This window comes from Gracilinanus agilis, chromosome 3, assembly GCF_016433145.1.
Source record: "Gracilinanus agilis isolate LMUSP501 chromosome 3, AgileGrace, whole genome shotgun sequence".
Taxonomy (NCBI): domain Eukaryota; kingdom Metazoa; phylum Chordata; class Mammalia; order Didelphimorphia; family Didelphidae; genus Gracilinanus; species Gracilinanus agilis.
This window is the reverse complement of record NC_058132.1, coordinates 377,619,473-377,643,785: the sequence shown is the minus strand read 5'-3', so window position 1 is coordinate 377,643,785 and position 24,313 is coordinate 377,619,473. Positions and strand designations below refer to the sequence as shown.

Genomic DNA, 24,313 nt, shown 5'->3' with positions numbered 1-24,313 from the left:
AAACCATATGTAGCAAAAATTTGTGTATTCAGTCTAAGCAAGATGGAGATAGTTGAATTATACTTTGTCATTGTTTACAGCAGAAGAGGAAGCAAATAAATCATCTTTTGTTGTTTCCAGCGGAATGGAGGTGAGAGGTTGGTTTAGTCAAATAGAATATTATGATAACAAAGTCTACATTGATTCCTCTACATTGGGTCCATTCATGACATCTAATGTGAACTGGGCCCTGACTACTTCATAGCAATCCTTTTTTTTTTCGTCTATTCCTCTCAATCACATTCTCCACAATGGTTGTTCCAAATCTTCTTTTCTCTAGTCTTCTACTCTATCTTCTATCCCTCAGTTTGAAAAGATAATCTTATCTCCTATTTAACTGAAAATTTGGAACTTGAACTCCTTCAATTCCCTTCATTTACTTTTCTAAACTTTTTGAGGTCTTTATTTTTCCTTTATTCTTTTCTCTTAGTCTTAAAGGAAGAGATGGCATTCTACCTTAACAAAGTATATCAAAGATCCCATCCTTACTATTCCCATCAGGAACTGAATCAATGGGGCAGCTGGGTAGCTCAGTGGATTGAGAGCCAGGCCTAGAGACGGGAGGTCCTAGGTTCAAATCCGGCCTCAGACACTTCCCAGCTGTGTGACCCTGGGCAAGTCACTTGACCCCCATTGCCTACCCTTACCACTCTTCCACCTATAAGTCAATACACAGAAGTTAAGGGTTTAAAAATAAAATAAAAATAAAGGAACTTAATCCATTAATCATCCCTTCTCATTCTTCTACTGACCCTAAAAAAGGAATGCTTGTTTATATATATATATATAATTCATCTTTCCTTCCAATCAAAATATAATCTCCTTCAAACAGACTGTCTTCTATTTATCTTTGTATCCTCGTTACTATCTAGCATAATGCTTTCTCCATCCCCCTTCAAGACTTTGATGAAGATAGCCAAGTCCCTTAACCCAAGGGCCCTAAGAATATCAGCCATCAAAAATAATAGTTTGTCTTCCAATGTCCTCCCTCCTCACAATCATCATTGAGGTGTTGAGTTATCACAATCTCAGTGAAAGAACCCAGTTTTTTACCACTTTCAAAACCAACCACTGACCAAACTTTTACCATTCAACAAATAAATTCAAGAGTCTCAGGAATGCCAGTTCTCTCCCAAACCACTGAGGTTGCCTCAAGTCCAGTTCTGAAGCCATCATCAAGTAACACTCATAGAGATGCATCTGGCAACTATTTCTACAGGTGCTAAAACTACTGCTTGAAGATACAGAAAAGAAATTTCTCAACATCAGCAGTCCTTGGCCCCATTAAATGGTTCAACTCATAAACAGATGTGATCTTTCTTCTTTGGAAACATTTTTTTAAAAGATGCCGTATGATTTGCTTTGTGATTGTACCCTAAAGACTATGAGACTTTTCCATCAACTTGCCACTGAAACTATGTTATTTCCTCCATTAGAATGTGAGCTCCTTAAGAGCAGGAATTGTCTCTGTTTTTCCATTTGATTATCCAGTGCTTTGCAAAGAAGTACTTAATAATACTTTATATTCTTTCATTCATTTATTCATTTCTTTCACTATAATTCCTTTCTACACAGTGGATGAGGTCAAATATTAGTCTAGGTTCTAATCCCAACCTCACCACTACCTATGTGATCTTGGGCAATTTTTTTAGTTTCAATTTCCTCATTTATTAAATGAAGACCTAAGAGTAATGTTCCCTTTTCCATTCAGGTATTGATCAGAGATGAAGTCTTTTCAATCCTGGTAAAAAGCTGTCAAGAAAGTAATTGAGCAGTTTTAATAGAAGATTAAATGACTATTGATCTGGAATGTCAACCCAAAACTGTATTTTAACATAGTAATGACCTTCATTTGTTCAAGATCTTTATAAATGTTATCACGAATTATCTTGGGGTAGATAGCTGTCTGATGACATGGATGGAGAACTATGGTCAATTTAAATAGTTTTCTATATAAGCTATAAATGTTTGCATGTAGAACATTAAATTAATAAGAATTATTTCCAGCATATAAGTCTAAAAATAGTATTAATATTTTACTTCACGAGTTTGGGAAATAGAAAAAATAGAAATGAGATATTATCATTAATGAACTAAGAGATGGCAGGAAAAGCATTATGTTGCCAGTTCTTTCTATATGAATCATGAGAGTATCATGCTAAATCTCAGCTGGGATCATTCCATGAAGCTCCCCAAGCATGATTCTTGGCTGTAAACCCAGTTCCCTTGCCTTCCAGAATATCATATTTCAAGCCTTCCAGTCCTTCATTGTGAAAGCCGTCAGATCCTGTGTTTTAGATGTGGTAGGTGACTAATAAATAATTTCTGAGTTGATGCAATGAATGAAACTTTAATAATAAATATCAATTAACAAACGCTTAATATTTAGTTGGGGAAATGAAACGAATGTATGAAAAATTAGAGAACAATAATGTACAGCACCTCACATAAAGTAAGCATTTGAGAATTTAATTAAGATGAAATTTAAGTGCATTGAGCTCTTCATGGGAGGAAGAATAAGACTTTAAAAAAGTTCTGGGAGTGTGTTTAAGAATATGAGGAGGGGAAGCTAGGTGGCTCAGTGGATTGAGAGCCAGTCCTAGAGATAGAAGGTCCTAAATCCAAATTTGACCTCAGACACTTCCTAGTTGTGTGATTCTGGACGAGTCACTTAATCCCCATTGCCTAACCTTTACTGCTCTTCTAACTTGGAACCAATAAACAGTGTTGATTCTAAAATGGAAGGTAAGGGTTTTTTAAAATAAAAATAAAGCAATAAGTTTAGTTAGGATTCTCTTATTCATCTTCAAGGACAAACTATCAATATAACACCTCTGATATTCATTTTCTGTGTTCTAATCATGTAAATTAATCTCATAATCCATTTGACTATTTACAATTTCAAATAGATGGTTTTTAAAAAATAACATTAGGAAGAATCAGTGAAGTTCCTGTTCATTGAAGTAGACAGGCAGACAATGCAACTCTGAATTAGATTTTTTAAAGTTCCACTTTGTAATTCAATTGTTTACTTTTTTCAGAGGCTAGCTACAGCAAGTCAAATTCATTTCTACCGCCCTCTTTTCCTTACATCTTTTATACCATTTGAGAAATTTCTGAAAGGATATGCTGTGCCTTTTACCAATTTTATTCTACTTTCCTGGAAAGAAAAAACTGACCAGCTCATTTATAAAAACAACTTCAATGAGATTTTCAAAGTAACCTTTCAAATTGAAATTGATTTAGAATTGGCCCATCCTGCCAGAGAGGGTCTCCCTAAGGCAAATTGTTCATTAGTAATGCTCTCAGTCATATGAGATCTTTCTTCTTTTAGTCTAAATATCTTAATTTTTTAAATCAGAACTATGTTGGAGAGGTATATTGAGAAGATATTTCAAATTGCAACTGTAGATGTGTTATGAATAAGTATAGACAAATTATAAATTAATTTATTGTTTCTACCAAGAATTTTTCTATAAACTGTAGGAATTTCCAACGCTTCCCAGTCTTTTAACAGATAACTAATGTCCTTTAGGAGGTTCAAATCAATTTTGATCTTTTTTCCATCTTGATCCATTTCTGATCCAAAACTTGCATAGTTAATAATAGTCAGTCAGTAAGTATTTACTAAGTCACTATACTGGTTTTCCCCATAATAATACTGAGTACTAGAGGATACAAAGAAAGTCAAGTACAATCCATTCCTTTAACAAGCTCATTTTCTGAAGGGAAGAGAACAACTAACAAGCTATATTAGAGTAGATGGAAAATAATATTACAACAGAAGATGCTAACAATTAGAGGACCAAGAACAGCCTTCTGAAGAAAATGGTATTGGACCTGAGGGCCAAAATTCAGAGCCCTATTAGAAAACCAGGGCTAAGGGGCAAAAGGGTGAAGACAAGGCCTGCAATCAACAAGGAAAGAATTATCAGAACAATATAAAAGGAATTAGATTTTTAAAAGTCAGGAAAAAAGGAGACACCTAGTGTGTTGAATAAATGGAGTAGTCAGGGGAGTTGAAGACAGACAGAATGTCTTTTCCATATATCTTTCAGTGTCTTCACTTTGTTCTATAAAGTACTAATTATGACAAGTTCTGCTTCTGAAATATATTGTTATCTATGATGTCATAGTTCATTATATTTAGGGCTCAGTTAAAGAAACTATGGCTTTTTTACCCTGCAGAAGAAAAGGCCCAAGGATACATGGTGACAGCATTTTATGTATGAAGATTTGTCATCTGGAAGAATAATTAGGTTTAGTCTTGTCTCCAGAAAACAGAATGTAAATAATAGATAGCAGCTTCAGGGAAACAGATTGAGATGCAATGTAAAGAAAAACCTCCTAAGTACAGCTTTCCAAAAGTGAAATGAGATTCCTTTTAGTGGGTCCACCTCATCCTGTGGCACTAAAGGAAGATTTTTATATAATATAGATACAACTAGATGGCCTTGGGATCCCTTCTAGCTAGGAAACTATTTAATTCTATGATTATGGACACAGGTAGAGACCTAGAAGTCTAGAGATCGGCTAGTATGATGCTGATACAGTTCTGATTGAGCCATTCAGAAGTTGCTTCACAATCTCCAAAACACACACACACACACACACACACACACACACACACACACACACACACACATGAATCTTCAAGAAAAGTTCATTCCTATTAATACGTAAAAATCAACATTCTTTTCAAGTGCCATGATAAATTAATTCATGTAACAAGGGTCAGAAACAAAACATGGCAGATTTAAAATCCCTCGGATGTCCAGTTCCATTAACAGCTAGTTCATTTTGTCAGGACTCAAGGAACACCAAGAAATGAAATACAAGCAACATTAATTAAAAAAAAATAAAAATAATTAATTAATTAAGTGATCGCCTAAGTTTAAATAAATAAATAAATTGGTTTAAATATAAAGAAATATAAATAGCAAAGCCTAAACAACTTGCAGAAAGATACTCTATGAAAATATCAAAAGCTAGCTAGTAGGTAGAATAAAGCTATTATAATAGTAAGCAAGCATAGGGACCACTGGGTGGCTCAGTAGATTTAGAGCCATGCCTAAGAGAAAAGAGGTTTCCTGAGCCCAAATCTGATCTTAGACACATCAAAGCTCCATGACCCTGGGGAAGTCATTTAACTTACATTGCCTGCCCATTACCACTCTTCTGCCTTGGGACCAATACACAGTATTGATTTGAAGATAGAAGATAAAGATTTAAATTAAAATAGTAAGCAAGCATGTAAGCACCTGGTTCAATTGAGGGTGGACTTGATATTTCTGTTCAGTACCATGGACAGCGCTTGTGTACAATCAACAATCTTCAAAGTCACTTAGCAGTCTATAATGTTGCTAAAGACATTAAAATTAAACACTATGGTGCACCTAGATGACTCAATGGATTGAGGCCCAGGCCAAAGGTCTTTTATTTGAACAAATCTGACCTCAGATATTTACTATCTGTGTCAACCGAGGTAAGTCATAACCCCAACTGCCTAGCCCTTATAGTTCTTCTGCCTTGGAACTGGCACAACATCGATTCTAAGATAGATCGTAAGAGTTTTTTTAAAAAATTAAACTCTGAAACTCTATTGCGTATGTTGTGATGAACTTGTAAAAACTCCAGGCATGGGGAAATTTATCTCATTTGATTTTTTTAGAATTTTGGCTAAGAGAACAAACCTACATCACACCTTTCATGTTAAAGCCCTCTTTGTAATGTTACTCACATGAGCATAACTCAGAAAGAAGAGCTGATTGTTGGTGAATTTAATGCCTGGTAGGAGATCCTCTTCCACTCCTTGCCTCTTATCACTTATCCATTTCCTATAGGCCTAGAGGGAAAAAATTAGAATGATTGATGTTTGTAATTTTTGCTAATACCCTTAGGCTCATAAAACCATGGATCTAAAGTAGGAGAGACTTTAGACACCATCTAGTCCAGTTCCTAAGAGTTTAGGTGACTTGTTTAAGGTTATACAGATAATAGTAGCAGACATGGGGTTCAAACTCAAGTCCTGGGACTAAAAATTCAGCATTATTTCCACTGTACTTATTTCCCCTCAATAACAGATGTGTCCTGTTTAGAGGAAAATTGTTGTGCAAAAATTCACCTTTGTTCAAATAATATATTATGAAACTGAAGTATTTAATGAAGTAGACTCATGGAAATGTTAGCCTCCCTAAATCACCAAGGATCTAGGATCACTAGCAAACTTACCAAGGATACCAAATCAACAGACTTAACAAGCCATAAAGGGCTAAGCAACCCCAAATAAAAGTTCTTGTTTAAATGATTAAAGAAGAGTAGCAGTAGATATAGAAATTGGCTTTAGAATTAGGAATACTTGGATTCAAGTTTTGCCTCTGACATATATGAGCTATAAAACATTGAACAAGTCATTTAACCATAGTTGCTTTTCATAAGCAGAGGAAGCTTCCAAATTGTACAGGAGTTCTAGCACAAATGAAATCACAGGTCTGGACCAAAAATTAAATAGCTAAACAATTAGTTTTACTACTACAAGGGAACAAAAAGCTAAATACAAATGAATTATCATAGCTTTTAGCCTAATAACATGGAAATTTCAAATGAAAATGCTTATAGATAGATAAAGAAATACATATTAGGACATCATCCCTTAATGCATATTTATCCCAATATGGAAATGTAATATAACACTATTAGTGAAATACCTAGGTAGTACAGGCCTAGAGGCTCATTTTCCTGTGTCAAATCCTGCCTCAGACATTTCCTAACTGTGTGACCCTGGGAAAGTCACTTAACTGCAATAGCCTTGCCATTCTTCTACCTTAAAACTGACAGTAGGACAGAATGTATAGGTTTAAAAAAAACTCTATTAGTGGAACAGGTTGGAGTAATGGCTAGAGAGGATAAAGAGCTAAATTTGGAGCCAGAAAGACATGAGTTTAAGTCCTGTTCTGCTGCTATGTGACCCTAGACAAGTCATTTAACTCTTCAGTGCTCTAGGTTATTGTGTAAGACTGTAGTAGAGAAGGCGCTGATCGGAATTGCTAGAAGGCATTTCCTCACCTGGGAGTCTCCTATACAAATGAAATCACAGTTCCAACCTTCATCCCTATATACCAGTGGTTCCCAAACTTTTTTGGCCTACCGCCCTCTTTCTAGAAAAAATATTACTTAGCCCCCTAGAAATTAATTTTTTTAATTTTAATAGCAATTAATAGGAAAGATAAATGCACCTGTGGCCATCACTGCCTCCCCAGATCGCTGCAGCACCCACCAGGAGGTGGCGGCACCCACTTTGGGAATCACTGCTCTATATTTTTGTGTGATTTATTTTAATTTGATTTCACTAATGTGGTTACTCCTTCTACTCTTATATAGATCCCAACCCCTTAATGCCTTAATAAAAATTCTTTCACTAATTGCTATAGAGGAAAAAAATATTTTACTGGGACAGGACAATTTTCTAGGGATGGATATCTCTGAAATTAGCTAAACTGATCCTCTGACAACACAAATATCTGTTCTATAGCCCTTTACTTGAAATCCTTCCACCTTGGAAAGATGTGACAGACATTGATGATCCTGCTAGTACAAATAAAGTCAGACACTCATGAATCCAGGGTCACATCCCTGATACAGTGTGACATTGTGGCAGATTTTCATGAAGAAATAATATTTAACTATGCTTTTAAAGTTTAAAAAACTATGAATGAGCTGCAAATTCTAATATCCATTAAATATATAACATTCTTAATTGCGATTCTGCTGCAGAAGCCAAGAATCTATAGAAAGATATAGATATGTATATTTATATGCATATATGTACATATATATCTATTTTTAATGGAAGACTGAGAAAATACAATCCAATAAATTTTCTTTATGGCAACTATCTCAGGAATATACATTAAGTTAGATACATCTATATAAATTTCATACACTACTTTTTAAAACATCATGGAAAACACAGTAATACATACCCTAAAAGCTTCACGCAAACCTCCATTATCTGCAATATTTTCTCCCAATGTCCTCTTCCCTTTCACCTAGAAAACAGAAGTGGGAAAAAGGATAGCATTAGACAGCTTCACAGTCAACTATCATTCAAGGTAAGGTACAATATATTAAAGCAAACACCATGGTAGGCATGTTTTAAAGGGAAAATTATGTCTGATAAATCAAAGTAAGTCATCGTATATTTTGTGATTGCAAACTAACCCTTGAAAGGTACTCCTGAGTGTAATAATTTATGTCTTCCTAAGCTACTGCCTTGTTTCTCCCATCTCTCCTTCATGCCAATTGTGTAGACTAACGAATAGGCTAAACTAAAATGTAACAAAATATCAAGTGACTCAGGCTTTAGGGGAAAAAGAAAGTCAATAAAATTGATTATTCTCTTAGTATATTTGATCATCCAAAAAATATCTGACTATGGGCATGCATCCACAATTAATGAAGCACACTGAGTGGATAGATTGCAGAGACTGCCAACCTTTAACCTCCAGTCATTTTTTTCCCTGAATTTAAAGGATGAAGCAGCTTGGAACAATGGAGAGAATTCAAGAGGCCAGAAAGCCTTAGAATGTAAGTCCCTGATCTACTACTTATTAGCTGTGTGAATTTGGGGAAATTATGTCACCTCCCTGTATTTCAGTTTCCTCATATGTAAAATGGGAAAATTAACTAAAACTCTTCCAACTTTAATAATAGCTGATTGATATGCTATTTTAAAGTCTATTAACTCCTTTAATCCTGCAATTTTCCTATGAGGTAGGTGCAATTATTATCTACATTTTGCAAATAAAGACACCAAGGCTCCAAGAAGGTAGACGATTTGCCTGGGACCATGATGATAGTCATAATATAATCATAAAGTCTGAGGCAGAAGTTGAAACCACATTATCCTGAATCTATTACCCACCAACAGTTAGTTCTGCTCACTCTTACACAATGCCTCACAGTTTTCTATTAGATTAGTACTTGGACAACTCAATAAATTCAATTCAATAAACACATAAGTGCCTTCTATGTGCCCAGCATCATGCCAACTGTTGGTAAAACAGTAAATCATGCTAACTAAAAGTTTCCAAAATCTGTGGAAATCAACCACATGTGATTTCACTTTTAAATACCAGTTACATTTTGTTCCCAGTTATAATCATCAAAAATTGTTCATCAGAACATTAAATGAGCCTGGATCAAAATGTTTTGAAGTTGGTTTTTTTTTTTCAATTCAAAGATACCCTAAGGCTAGGCTCTTAAAAATGAAACCCATATGCCTCAGTTCAACAAAATCAAATGAATCTAAATCCTATCCTTGATAGCAAAAAAGAGGCTGCCTACCCTCAGGAAGATCTAAATCTTTCCAGTTAGGTTTCCAGTTGCAGAGATGGATTTGTGCTTTGTCAGCCACAAATACTTTCATTCTCTCCCCTCTGGGACAAAAAACATCCATCTGCATAATGACTCTTCAGTCATTGAAGTATAATCTGTGGCTATTGGCAAAAGACTGGGAAGAAGGAGGGAAAGCATCCATCAAGTCTAATAGCTTCAAAAAATAATAATAAAATTAATCTGGAAGAGCAAAAGGCCAAGAATATAAAGGGAATTAGTGGAAAAATATGAAGGAAGGTGGTTTAGCAGTACCAGATTTCAAATTATAAAGCAATAACCATCAAAACAATCTGGTACCAGCTAAGAAATAGAATAGTTAATTAATGGAATAGATTAGGAACTCAACATGCAGTAGTAAATGACCATGGTAGTCTAGTATTTGAAAAACTCCAAAATCCAAACTTTTGGAAGAACTCACTATTCAACAAAAACTTCTGAGAAAACTGGAAAACAGTTTTATAGAAACTAGGCACAAACCAACACCTTACAACATATATAAAAGTAAAGTCAAAATGAATACATGATTTAGAAATAGAGTGAAACAATAAACAATAAATAAAAGAGCATAGAATATTTCACCTATTAGATCTATGGTAAGAGAAGAATTTGTTTCCAAACAAGATATAGAGAACATTATGAGACTGTAAAATAAATAACTGACTAAATTAAATTAAAAGGTGTTTACACAAACAAAACCATGCAACCAAGATTATAAGGGAAATAATAAACTGGGGGTTGGGGGGGAATGTATAGCAAATATCTCTGACAAAAGTCTCATTTCACAAGTATAGAGAGAATTGAGTCAAATGTATAAGAAAACAAAGCATCCCTCAATTGGACAAGCAAAGGATATGAACATACAATTTTCAGATAAATTAAAATTCTCATATGAAAAAATGCTCCAAATCACTATTAATGAGAGAAATGCAAATGAATAACTCTGAGGTACCACCTCACACATATCACACTGATTAATATGACAAAAAAAGGAAAATGATAAATATTGGAGGGGCGTGGAAAAATTAGGACATTAATACATTGTTTATGGAACTCTAAACTGATAACCATTCTGGAGGATCATTTGTAACCATACCCAAAGGCCATAAAACTATGCATATCCTTTGACTCAGCAATACGACTACTAGTTTGTATTCCAAAGAGATAAGATAGAGGAAAGAACCTACTTGTAGAAAAATATTTATAGCAGTTCTTTTTGTGGTGGCAAATAACTAGAAACTAAAGAGATGTCCATCAATTGGAGATGCCTAAACAAGTTTTGGTATATGATTATAGTGGAATATTACTCTGCAGCCTTCTGAGCTCATATTGGTCTGATCAGCCATAGTACATGTTGTACACTGACCCCAGCAGACATAGGGATGACAGTTTGATCCTATTTGAGTACAAAGGAGAACAACCAACCACGGGTCCAGGCTGCTTTTGTTTTTTGTTGTTGTACTCTTCTAGCTGTGGAACAGTCCTTTCTTATATTAAGAAAAATTTTGTCTTTTTATAAGGAAGAAAATGAGTATTTATTGGGTGTCTACTATGTGCTAGACACTGTGCTAAGTGCTTTATAAATAATATCTTCTTTATTCATCACAACAGCCCTGGGAAGTAAGGTTTATCACCTCCACTTTACAGTTGAGGAACTGAGGCAAATAGATGTTAAATGACTTGCATTTATCATACAACTAGCAAGTGTCTGAGGTCAAATCTGAACACATATCTTCCTAATGCCAGGTCCAGTGTTCTTTCCACTGCACCATCTTGCTATCTCTATAAATTTGTAAGTTCCAGTCTTTACTCCTATTTATGCCATCTGCCAAACAGAACAAGTATAATCTGCCGTCCAGGAGGTAACCTTTCCAGTAATTGAAGACCATAATTATGTTCTCCTTAAGTCTCTTCTTCTCCTGGCTCAACCTTTCTAGATATTTGAATTGAATGTTTTCTAGCATGGTTTCAAGAATCCAAACCTTTCTACTTACCATTCTTAGAATAAGCCATCCTTTGACAATGTATGCAGAATTGCTGAGAAATTTCAGATAGGGTCTGAGGACAGGATACTGTCAGATTATCACCTTCTTATTCTAGACACTATGCCACTTAATGTGTCCTGAAATTACATAAGGGATGTGTGTGTGTGTGTGTGTGTGTGTGTGTGTGTGTATACTCTTGTCATACAACTGTGAGCTTACAGGGTTTTTTTTCATATAAACTGCAATTTATCCATATAACTTCAACCCAATCATTTACTTCTACAGCAGTGATTTTTTAATCTAAGTGTAATGATTTACATTTTATTAGATTCAACTCATCATTCTAGGATCTCATATTTTTTCCTGAATTCTGATTCTGTCATCTACAATATGAGCACCCCCTGAACATAGGACAAATTTTGATTTACAACTTAAGATAGAATTTTACAATGTGAAAATCCTGGGGATGGCAAATAGTTTTAGATTCTCTACATAAAAGCTGCTGTTTTTTTTATTTAACTTGCCACCACCTAATTATACCTTGAGTATTGACACACATAGCAATTAATAGAAAATAAATGTGTGTTTCTAAGAACAGGGATTGTATCTTATAAAAGCATTCTTGCACTATCAAGTAAGTTACAGATGAGGAAGTCATCAATTCTATTCCATAGATTTCTGTCCCCATCCCTATAACATATGGAGTTTTCACTGGAGCAGTTTGGCATTCCTTCTCCAGTGAAATAAGGTAAACAGAAGTTAAGTGACTCATCTAGAGTCACAGAGCTAATGAGTGTCTAGGATCATATTTTAACTCAGGTCTTAATAACTCCAAGTCCAGAACTCTATCCACTAAGTCACCTAATTTATGTTCCTATTTTGCAATAAATCAGAATTTCTATAATCATACAATCATAGATTTAAAACTAGAAAGGACCTCAGAAATCATCTTATCCAAAAATCTCACTTTACAGAAGAAAAAACTGAAGCCCAGAGTTGAGCCCCAGAAAGTCAGGATTATATATGAGTCCAAAAGAGCCAAATGTATCCAAGTTCTAACCTAAATATACAAATGTATATATAAATGTCTGTCTACCCTCAATGAGAGAGGGAAAATGTGATCAGAGACCTTCTGCCTCCAAAACCAGTACTGCACTATGTTACACAATCATTAGCATCATTAGCATCACCATTTTATTTAGTACTTTAATATTTTCAAAATGTTTTATTAGATCTTCACAATAATTCTATGAAATAGAAGAGGTATAATTATCCCCATAACACAGATCAAAAAACAGAGGCTCAAAGAGGTAAAGTCTTCCTGACTTTGGGGACAAATTGCTGCTTCAACATTGGTTTACAGGACATGAAAATTTCTACTAAAATTTCATTTTGGGAGGTATCATTAATTTAGAATTCATGATGATTGGACTTCCTGGCTAAGATGGCAGCAGAGTAGAAGGAAGGGGCTTACTCTCCTCACAACAGATAGATATAAAGCACCTAAAAAGGGCAAAAATCAAAATCAGACAAGTGAAGGGGCTCTGCCATGGGGCACAGTCTTGAAGGTAGCTAGGGTTTGGGCATTTCATGCTATAAGAGGGTAAAATTATATCTACCAAAGCAAGAGCCTCCCCCACACTACCTACCATGCCAGAGTCAGAGTGAGGGCTGGGGCAATCTCTAAATTCTTGGGGGCTGGCTAAGAACACCACAGACTTACCCCTGAGGGCAATGCAAAGCCTTGGGGGCAAGACTTGGGACCTGTGGCTGAGGAGCCCATAGCCTGGGCATGGAGATAGGGCAGAGATGGGCTGCCCACAATAAACACAGCTGAAACTAGAAAAAGGGCCTCAGGGCAAAATGCTTTGTAGCTTGCTACACAAAGAGCTCCCTGCCCTCCTCACTCAGACTTCTGGCTGGAAAGCCAAGATAATACAGAGAGAGAAAAAAAAAACTAACACAGCAATGGCTACCAACACTCAGGAACTACAATCCACAAGTACCAAAAGAAATAAGATGCAACAGAAAAAACCTTTGACACTGGATAACTTCTATGGAGAAAAAGAACAGAGTACATAAGCAACAGCAGAGAGCGACAAACAAGCAAATACATCCAAAGTTTCCCCAAAACATGAAAATTGGTCACAAGCTCTCAAGGAACTCAAAAAGGAGTTCAAGAACCAAGTAAAAAAGATAGAAGAAAAATGGCAAGAAAAGTGGGAAATAGAAATGAAAGTAATTCAAAAAGAAAATAGCAGTTTAAAAGACAGAATCTCCACACTTGGAAAAATAAAGCACAGAAATCACATGAAGTAATAAGCAAATTGGAGACCAGAATTGACCTGCTGGAAGCCATGAAAAGCAGGATAGGCCAAACTGAAAAGGAAAAGCTGAAAACCAATCTTTAAAGACTAGAATTAGGCAAGAAGAAGCTAATGATCTCACAAGACAATAAGAATTAATAAAGCAAAGTCAAAAGAATGAGAAAATAGAAGGAAACATTAAATATCTCATTGAAAAGACAACTGATCTAGAAAATTGATCTAAGAGAGACAATTTGAGAATAATTGGTCTACCTAGATACCTGAAAAAAAATAAAAGACTAGAAATCATATTACAAGAAATTATTCAAGAAAACTGCCCTGATATTCTTGAACAAGAGAGCAAAATAGACATTGAAAGAGTCCATAGATCACCCTCTACATTAAATTCTTAAAAGACAATCCCCAGGAATGTGTTTGCCAAATTCAAGAGCTTCCAAGACAAGGAGAAAATATTGCAAGCAGTCAGAAAGAGGCAATTCAGATATCAAGGAGCAGCAATCAGGATTACACAAGATCAGCCTCCATACTAAAAAATCACAAGGCTTGGAATGTGATATTCATAAAGGCAAGAGAATTGGGTCTACAAACAAGAATCACCTACCCATCAAAATGGACTACATATTTCCAGGGGAAAGTATGGGCATTTAACAAAATAGAAGATTTCCAAGTATTCCTAAAGAAAAGACCAAAACTAAATGGAAAATTTAATGTTGAAATAGAATTCATGATAATTTACAAATATTAACCTGTAGTTGATTTTAGGAATATCTTTTTAAAGGGATTTGATAAGTAAATTAGTTGTGTAAATAAGATTGCTAATATTTAATCTTCTTAAGAAACCAGAAAAGTCTTACAATTCAGCAGTACCATTTGCACATGAACAATGAATGAGCTATTTCTAGTGTTCCTTAATTGTTAACTGTTGGAAGCCACTCAGAGAAATAAGGTCTGTTAGTATAATCTATGTACCCTATCAAGACCAACATAGTTTATAAAGTCTCTACACTGGTTTCTGTGAACTGAAAATCAGGTCACAGCAATGGATGGCCTAAACAAAACCTTTTGCCCCTCTCTGTGGCTCCTTTTATTATTGAAAACATATCAATCTAAATTCCCTAAGACAGTTTTAAGTGTTATAGAAAGCATTTAAAGTACTCGATAGTAAAACAGCAGTTGAGAAGTTAACAACTTTTCCTAAAAGAAAAAAAGCAGAAATCAGTAGAAGCTGGCCTAGCCCTGTAATCCCTTCCTAGACAGCCAAGGTCAAAGTAGGCAGAGTCAGACACCCTTCATATTCAGCTAGGTACTTTCCACCCCACCCCACACATAATTTCAAAGGCTCATTCTTTAATGTATCTTTTGAAATATGGAAGCTTTTTACTAAAATAACTTTTAGATAAAGTGAGGCTTACTTTTGGCCTTGAACACTATCTCATATGAGGTAATTCCGTGTCTGCACAGCTGTGAAACTTCTTTGGGCTTTGGGTGAAAAGGGGTTTTGTTGAATACTGTATAAAATAAATTTCAAACTTATTGCTAGTCAGAGGCAGCAACCATGAGCTGATAGACAGATGGTCCCATCGTCATTCTTCCTCACCTAAACCGTTCCCCTTATCAGATTCCTGGAGCTGTTGGATAACTTTCAACAGTTAACCTAAGTTAAAGATATATTTGAAAATAATAATTTAAAAAACTATTTCCTTTTTTAAAAGGTTACTATTCACTAATTAGTCCAAATCATTGAGATGTTATTTGTTAATATATACTGGTAACTTGAAGGAAAATTGTCACAAATTATAATCATGAATTGTTGTTGTTCGGTCTTTCGTTTTTCAAAGAAGATTGATGACATCACAGAGTATTGTCTTGATTAGCACATGAATTGGATTTAAGTAATTTGGTAAAAGAAGGAGCCTGGCATAGTGAATAAAGAGCTGCTATTGGTTCTAGAACAAGCTGAGTTCAAGACCCTCCTAAATTGGATATCAGGTGTTATCCTAAATCACTTAACCTCTCAGTAATCTGGACGATTTCTGAGTCTATATTTAGGCACATGGCTAATAGGGGAATTATGTTTTTTGCTCTACTGTCCAACTACATGTATACATATATATTTAATATATATTTCTTGATACATTTTTTTTCATTTGAGGGGATATAGAAGAAGAAGAAGAAACAATTCTTATTATTTTTAAATATTCTCTTTAAAAAATAAACAGAAAAAAGAAGTAAGTTGCAAAAAAAGGTAATTGTATTGGAAAAGGGAGTTTCTTCACCACAGATTTCTCTATATTAAATGAATCACAGGCCCAATTACCATACAATATAATTTGTTAGAAAATTTTAAAGCCTATTAATTATTTGTGTTTGGAGATTGTCTACTTTCCATTCCTCTCAATAATAGCTAACATTTATATGGCATCTACTATGTGCCAGGCCCTGCGCTAAGCACTTCATAATTAATACCTCATTTGATCCTCACAACACCCCTGAGAGATAGATGCTAAAATACAACCAAATAAACAATAGGTTTGTTAGAAGCAGGAAAAGTTATCGACTAGCATCCAAAAAGACAAAATTTCACAGAGGAGAAATCATCTTGGTTTTGAAATTTCATGATTTTTACTTACATTTAAGCCAGCTTTCTTCCAGTAATAGCTGCTATACTGGCTAACCATACATTTTGTTTTCTCTTTAAACTTTTCTTCAGAATCAGTAGACCACCAGGGATCAAGGTTTCCATTCTTATCATATTTTCTGCCTAATTAAAAAAAAAGTACAAAATTTTGGTGCTTATTCAATAAAGCTATTTTTCTTCCTGTTCTCTGTGACCTGTCCCTAGCCTACTCCACCACCCACTCCCCTTCCTGATATATGGAAAACTATGAATCAGTTGCCCAGAACAACTGAGCCTGCACAGCCTTGGCAAATGTGTCCCTGAGTGGGAATAGCCAAAGATGGTGATGAAGCAAGGTCAGAACTATGGTGGCCCAGGGCCCTCCCTGTGTTTGCAAAACGTGTGCCTAGGGAGGGACATCTCCAACAAACAACTCCACGTAGCCAAGTTCCTGAGGCCAGCCAATTTATTTCTTTCCAATATTGGATGTCAGTTTGGAAAATGTGGCAGATTGTAAGGGAAGTCAGATGTTTTTTTCTTCTTTTAGTGGATATAACGTATACCTTTAAAATAACAGAAATGAAGAAAATATGGTAGAAACTCTGAAGAGCAATAGGAAAAGTATAGCTTCAGAAGGCAAAGGACTAGCTTCATTTCTTAGTTCTGCCACATAAGAGTAATGTGACTTTGGGCTAGTTATCTGACCTCCCTATATCAGTTTCCCCAACTTCATCATTGTTGATGAAGGATAATAAAATAATGGAAGGAAGGAAGGAAGGGAGGGAGGGAGGGAGGGAAAGATGGAGGGAGGGAGAGAGAGAGGAAAGGAGGAAGAGAGGGATGGGGATGGGAGGGAAGGAGGAAAGATAAACTTATTAAGTATCTTGTATGTGCCAGACATAATCTTATCATAATTATTTTTCTCTTTTGATCCTCACAACAGCCCTTGGGGTGTGTATGATTAGTATTCCCATTTTACAGATTAGAAAACGGGGAAACTAGAGTTAAGTGATCAACCCAGAATCACTTAGCTAGTAAGTGTCTAAGACAAAATTTGAATTCACGTCTTTCTGACTCTGGACTCAATCTACTGTTTCATCAGCTCTTTTTAAAGAACATTAGATCTTGAGTCTGAGGATCTAGAGAATATTTCTACCTCTGTGCCTTACTATCTGAGTGACCTTGGTCAATTTATTTCCCCTCTCTGGACTTCAGTTGTATTATTTTGTATTTGATGACCACAAAGGTCCCTTCCACTCTCAATAATTTTTTAAACCCTATAAAACTATCTGCTTTTATTCTTTTGCTTAGCTCTGCAAGCAATCTAACCACTTCTGGATAGTTTGTTTTTACCTGATGTGACTTGTTTAGGACAGAGAACAAATGTCATTCAACCAGTGAAACCTCCACACGATCCAAAAGAAGAGTCCCAGTGAGTCAGTCATTCTGCTGTGCTACAAATACAAACTCTGGCTCAGTTCTACAGTAATATGTTTCTTCTAAGACTCCAGGAACTGAGAGGCACATTGAGTCTCTATTATATATCCCTCCCCAGGAACCAGTGGGGATTAGAGGGCCATCTGTCCTACTTAGATAACAGAGGTCACTGTAAGACATAGACCTACAGCCAAAATAAACATCTACAAAATTAAATGGAAGAAATATGAATGTCCTTTATTTGTTCATTCTACTTATAGACTCTTCATTCTTTTCCTATTTGGAAAAAAAAAATCAAAGTCTTAATGTATCTGAAGTAGATTCAGGTTTCCTATTGAAAACAGATGGACATTTAATGTCTGAGATTTAATGGCATAAAGAACAATCATCAGCTTATCTCACAAATATGTCCTCTAAATATTTGTGTTAACTTGAGTCATTCAAAGTACTTGAGGTAAATTGACAAATAGGTATTCACAACAACTATCTTGCCCCCAAATTTCTTCCCTCTTGGAAAGAACTGAATCTACCATCCTTATTATGCTCACCATAGAAAGAGAGTGATTCAATCAATCAACACTTACCGAGTGTTTACCATAAAGGAGGCATTGAAAAGGAGAAGGTAGCATTCTCATGATTATAGTCACATATGAAACTATAGTATGGTATAGTGAAATATATACTGGAAGTCATATAACCAACAAGATGGTGTTACTAAACATTTTCTCCAATCTTCATGACCTCACAAACCTCTCCAAAATAGGAATTATGCCCAAGAGATAAAGTAATTTCCATCATCTCCATAGTTTTTAGATATCTCCTTAGCTTAGGACACCAAGAACCCAAACAAGGTAAAGCTCAAGAAAAGTTCATCACTACTAATAATGTGATTACTCACTATGCCCTTTCCCAACAGAAAGAATGTAGAACCACCCACTTGCAACAGAATTAAACTCTATATCCTGACCTCCCAGTCCCTTTCTCCAAGTGCCTTGGCAATGCAAACAGTAAAAATTTGCTCAGGGGATGACAGCAGCATGAAAGTACTGTGTGTCTCAACAGAACTTGGCCAGTAAATATAGGAACAGAAAGAAATGGGGTAAGACATGTGTGTGTGGGTGGCTATATGGCACTCCAATAACCCTGAGGGGATCCAGCTGGGGCCAGTTCTGTCCTCACACACCCCAAAAGCTACTTAGAGCAGATACTTATATTGATGAACTATGAATCGCCCAACATGGTAGAAGCTAAGACTCTTCATGCCGTGGGTCCTAAAAAAAAACTGCTATAAAAGGGAAGCAAGTCAGAAAGTGAGCATTAGGTGAAAATAAAGGGAAAAGATTGAAATTACCAAAGATCTCAGGAGGAAGAAAATGCAAATAAATACCTTGAGCACAAATAGATAAACTAAAGAGGAAGATAATAATCACAAAAAGAAATGTGACCTCCAGATTAGGTAAAAGTCTTCAGGCATGGATAAGTACTTCAAAAGAAAGGAAAATGAAATGACTTCTGATAAAACAGAAAAGGTTGCTTCCCACGAGAACATGGAACCACAGGGACATTCCTAAATGATGTCAGAGAAAGAAAAATCATGAAAGTCATTTTATGACCTGTCCAGCAGATATAATTGGCAAAAGAGAAAACTTGAATCCACAGTGACAAGTCTCAAAAAAGAAGCAAAAGAGAGGCTAACTGACAGGGAAAAGAAGCACATAGAAACAGCTGGTAGAGTGGAGAGAATGCACTCTGTCCTCCCACAGATACCATTAGTCACTCCCATTCAGCTGAAACCTCTTTCTCTAAATTCAGTAATAATCTCTTAGTTGCTAAATCTATTGGCCTTTTCTGAATCCTCATTTTTCTTGACCTCTCTCCTTGCCTCAGTTTCTCCCAACTCCAGTCCATCCTCCATTCTGCTGTCAAAATAATTTTCCCAGACTGCAAACTGAATCAAGTATCTCTACTATTCAATAAATTTCAGTGGCTCCTTTTCACCTCCAAAATCAAAATCTTTTGTTTGGTTCTTAAAACGCTTCATTAAACGTTCTAGGCTTCTTACAATCATCGTCTCCCCCTTCACCCATCCCTTCACCCATCACATACTCAGTCAGTAACACTGACTTTCTTATGTTCCTCAGAGGATAGAGAGCCCATAACCTGGCATATTCACTAGTTGTATCCCATGCCTACAACAATCCCTCCTCATTTCTATTTCTCACTTCCCTGACTTTCTTCAAGTCTCAGCTCAAGTCTCACCTCCCACAAGAAGTCTTTCTAACTTCTATTTAATCAAAACGCTTTCTTTGAGAATATCCTTAATTTATCCTGTCTCTGGCCTATTTGCTCATAGTTGTTTACATGTTATCTTCCCCATTAAACTGTGAGCTCCTTGAGAACAGGGACTATCTTGCCTTTCTTAGTATCTGCAGTGCTTAGCACATCTCAGGTGCTTACTAAAAGCTAGCTGAATAACTGACTGACTAATTAAATGAGATAATTAATATGTAAAGTGCTTTGCAAACTTAAAAGTACTATAAAAATACTAGATATATAAAGGACTGTTTTTATTTTTTTAGTTATTTTCATTACCTACTATATGGTGAACCATATATAGCTATAGGCAAATTTTTTAATATCAAAAAATGCAAATACATACAGAGATCAATGAATACATCATTAAGTGTTTAATATGTGATAAGCTAAAGATATAAACAGAAAAGTAAAGCAGTCCCTACTCTCAAGAGCTCATATTCTAACAGAAGACACAACATAGATGGAAAGTTTCAGTTGTCAGATGGAAAGTCCCATCATTCTTAGGATGTAGAAGTAAAAGCAGACAGTAATGTCTCTTCCTTAATGTCATTTCCACTGATTAAATCTTAGCAGTTTCTAATGTTGAATAACCAGTATTTACCTAAGGTCAGACTTCATTGCCTCTCTAATATTTACTACTTGTGGGACTATAGACAAGTCACTGAATTTTCCTAAGCCTCAGTTTCCTCATCTGTAATATGACAAGTTTGGGTTACATAGTCTTTAAGTTCCCTTCCAGCTGTACAATCCTATAAACCAAAATCTTTCTGACAATACTCTATCTGCTACAGCTTTGGGTTATTGTAGTGCTACTAAGTGGTATAAATTGATACTAAAAGTTCTTTTATGGAGCCCTAAACAATAAATAAAAGCTATTTTGTGCAGGATAGCTAGATGGAGACGAGGAATAGAGTACAAGGTCTGGAGTCAGGAAGACTCGTCTTAATGAGTTCAAATTTGGCCTCAAGACACTACTGTGAGGGCAAGATACTTAACCCTGTTTTCCTCAGTTTCTTCATCTGTCAAATGAGCTGGAGAAGGAAATGGCAAACCACTCCAGTATCTTTGGCAAGAAAACTCCAAACAAGATCACAAAGGGTCAGACATGGCTAAAATGACTGAACAACAAGTCGTACATAATTAAGGAATATTACAAATAGTATATTAAATTATTCTTGGAGTTCACAACATATTTTTATTGCTCTTGTAAGAGATCGTTATACCTTGAGAATGACCATAGTACACTGTGGTACCTCTTTATTTGGTTCTATAATTTGAAAACAACAACTTTTTGGAATATTTTGAACTTTTTTTGGGAGGAATGAAGGAAGGAAGAAAGGCAGGAAGGCACCAAGACACAAAGGAAGGAAGGCAAAGAAGGCAGGAATACAGGAAGGCACGAAGGCATGAAGGAAAGAAGGCAGGCAGGTAGGAAGGAAGGAAAGAAGGAAGAAAGGAAGGAACAAATGAATGAACAAACAAACAAACGAAGGGAGAGAGGAAACAAGAACTTATTAAGTAAACACTTACTATGTGCAGGGTGCCTTGCTAAGTGCTTTAGAAATATTAACTCTATAATATTTTATTATATTATATTATAACATAATATATATAATAATTAACTCTATAATAACCACAATAATCCCACAAGGTAGATGATATTATTATTCTCATTTTACAGTTGAAGAAATTGAGGAAGATAAACGTTAAGTGATTTACCCAGGGTCACACCACTAGTAAATGTCTGAGATTGGATTTGAACTTGTCTTCCTGACTCTAGCTCTACAATTATTTCTACTGCACTATCTAGGTAGGTGATTGAGTGATAGAAAAGGCGTACAACTCATAGAATTCCATTTCCATTTAAGAGTATTTTTCCCCAAGAAAGGAAAGGATTAGGATGCCAGAAAGACAATTAGGAATATTTTCCCAAAAAGGCAAAGCAGACAATGTTTATGCATTCATGCATTTAAAAGATGAGGAAGAGGATGATTTATGAATTATTATCCCTTCATTGTCATGCCATATCCTGCCTCTTCCTAGTGTCTCACCTAGTAAAAAAACAATTATGAGGTATATTCTACATTGGACATTAGTAGGAAGACATGGACCTTTGGGGTTGTTTTAATTTAATGTGTATACCAAAAAAATGATTACTATAAAACAAAGAACTTGGTCCATAGGAGACAGCAAATCCCAGTGGAAACTCTACCTCAGTCTTTACCCTCCTGCATCTACGTCTAAAAACCAACATCACACATTTAGATGAGCTCTTTGGACTATCAATAACTAAGTTAGAACAGTGGATAGAGACCTAGGCCTGGAGTTGGGAGGACCTAGGTTCAAATCTGACCTCAGACACTTCCTAGTTGTGTGATCCTGGGCAAGTCACCTAACCCCTATTGCCTAGCCAAGCTTACTGCTTTTCTGCCTTAATATCAATATCAATTCTAAGACAGAAGGTAAGGGTTTAAAAATATATAATAGAGAAAAACAGAATTTGGAAGTAATTTCTATAAATTCTATTCCAGAGATGTCCATTCCTCTCCCATTATGGAGGAGTCCTCTGGATTTGATCACTGGCCACAAAGGGCAACAATCATCACTCCTGCCTTCAACACTATTTTAAAAAAGAAAACTTTAGAAGTCAAAACATTACTTGCCATTATTATCAAATCCATGGGTAAACTCATGACCAACAATGACTCCTATAGCACCATAACTCAGAGACCTGCAACAGATTTATAAAGAATAAAAAGTTAGATGGGTAAATCCTAATCACAAGTTCTTCTCAGTATCAAAATACCAAATAACATCAAATGAACTCCAGTAAAGACAATCTAAAGTAATCCCATGCCCACAGAATAGGAGAAAAACCTGAAGTCAGTCATGTCTCTCATTGAAACAAAAAGCAAATTCCAAATCACAAGACAATCACTATGCCCACCCTTGGGGTGACACTATGCATACAGTATGTGCATACATGCACAAACACATATATATATATATGTATACAAACATCCATGCATTTAGGCATCCATACATATTTTTGTCTAAATTCCTAAGCCATCAGCAGGATTGGAAGAGTCCTACCACTTACCTCACCATTTATTTCCTAGCTGAGAATTCATTGAAAAGACACTACAGCATTAAAAATAAAATTGTTCTCCTAATGTAGTCACACAAAAAAAGCCAGGATCAAAGATTAAAAGGGATCTCTGTGTTGTCAGCTCTAATCATTCTCCTCTGGCTTACGTGATAGACAGGCCTGCAAATGCATGACACAGATTGTGAAGCATTAAACAGATTTCCATTAAGTTTTCAAAAGGAGGTGTTAACACTATTTCCTTCATCTTTGCAGAAGCCAAAAAAAAATTATATACAATCACATCTAATGCACTAGAGAGCCATAAATGGAGATTTAATCATTCTCCAAGTGGCAGATTATATCTACTTCTTGACTATTTTTATGGGGTTGTCCAACCTTCAGAAGAGGACAATAAGAAGCTTGCTCTTCAAACTAATTCCTGATATGTGTTACTTGGATGAGGGGCTAAAGTTGTCTAGGATGCTGGCACAGTTTGCTGTCTGCTGCCTGCATGCCAGCACAGATATCAAAGGAACCTCAGATACAGACAATACTCATTGCCCATAAGAGCAGGCAGCTAAAGTTTTCTAAGTAACATGTTATTACAGGACATAATGATCCTTAACATACTAATTGTTTGTCTCAACTGTACCCAAGGAAGTGAGCTAAGATTTAATTTTTCCCCTTGGTAGCCATTCTTTCCTTTTGTGATTTCCTTCCTGCAAGATAATTTGCATTTGATAAAATGTTTCCTACTGTTTTTCCATCATTGCAAACCTTCATTAAAGGAATAACAGTAAAATTATGCATTTCAATCATGGAGCTATCTTGTAATTTTACATAGTGCAGGGCTGTATCAACAGCATTAGGCATCTCTTCCAAGTGCCTGGTATAGAGCTTTTCCTGTTCTCTGCACCAAAGATAGTCTTTCCTTCCTTGGGTTCTGGCTCTACATGGGTGATAGACTAAATGAATGGAAGAGGCAGAGAAAAAAAAAAAAGCAGCCCTCAAGAAATTGTTCTGCCATGGAGTGAGGAGGAGGCTCTAACAGGTCTCTTTCTCAACCAACTAGTAGGGAAGACAGCAAGTAGAATATTGCTATAGAACTAGA

The 24,313-nt window shown here is 35.7% G+C and overlaps 1 protein-coding gene across 1 annotated transcript in view; it reads right to left on the bottom strand.

Annotated features, from left to right (window-relative positions):
* Nucleotides 1–24,313, bottom strand: part of PHEX (phosphate regulating endopeptidase homolog X-linked) — a 259,726-nt gene that overhangs the window by 5,725 nt on the left and 229,688 nt on the right. Inside the window, exons 17-20 of the mRNA XM_044666816.1 lie at nucleotides 22,774–22,845; nucleotides 16,375–16,501; nucleotides 8,022–8,087; nucleotides 5,780–5,884 (exon numbers count right to left, since the gene is read on the bottom strand). Coding sequence (XP_044522751.1) covers nucleotides 5,780–5,884; nucleotides 8,022–8,087; nucleotides 16,375–16,501; nucleotides 22,774–22,845 — 370 coding nt within the window. The remainder of the gene's footprint in view (nucleotides 1–5,779; nucleotides 5,885–8,021; nucleotides 8,088–16,374; nucleotides 16,502–22,773; nucleotides 22,846–24,313) is intronic.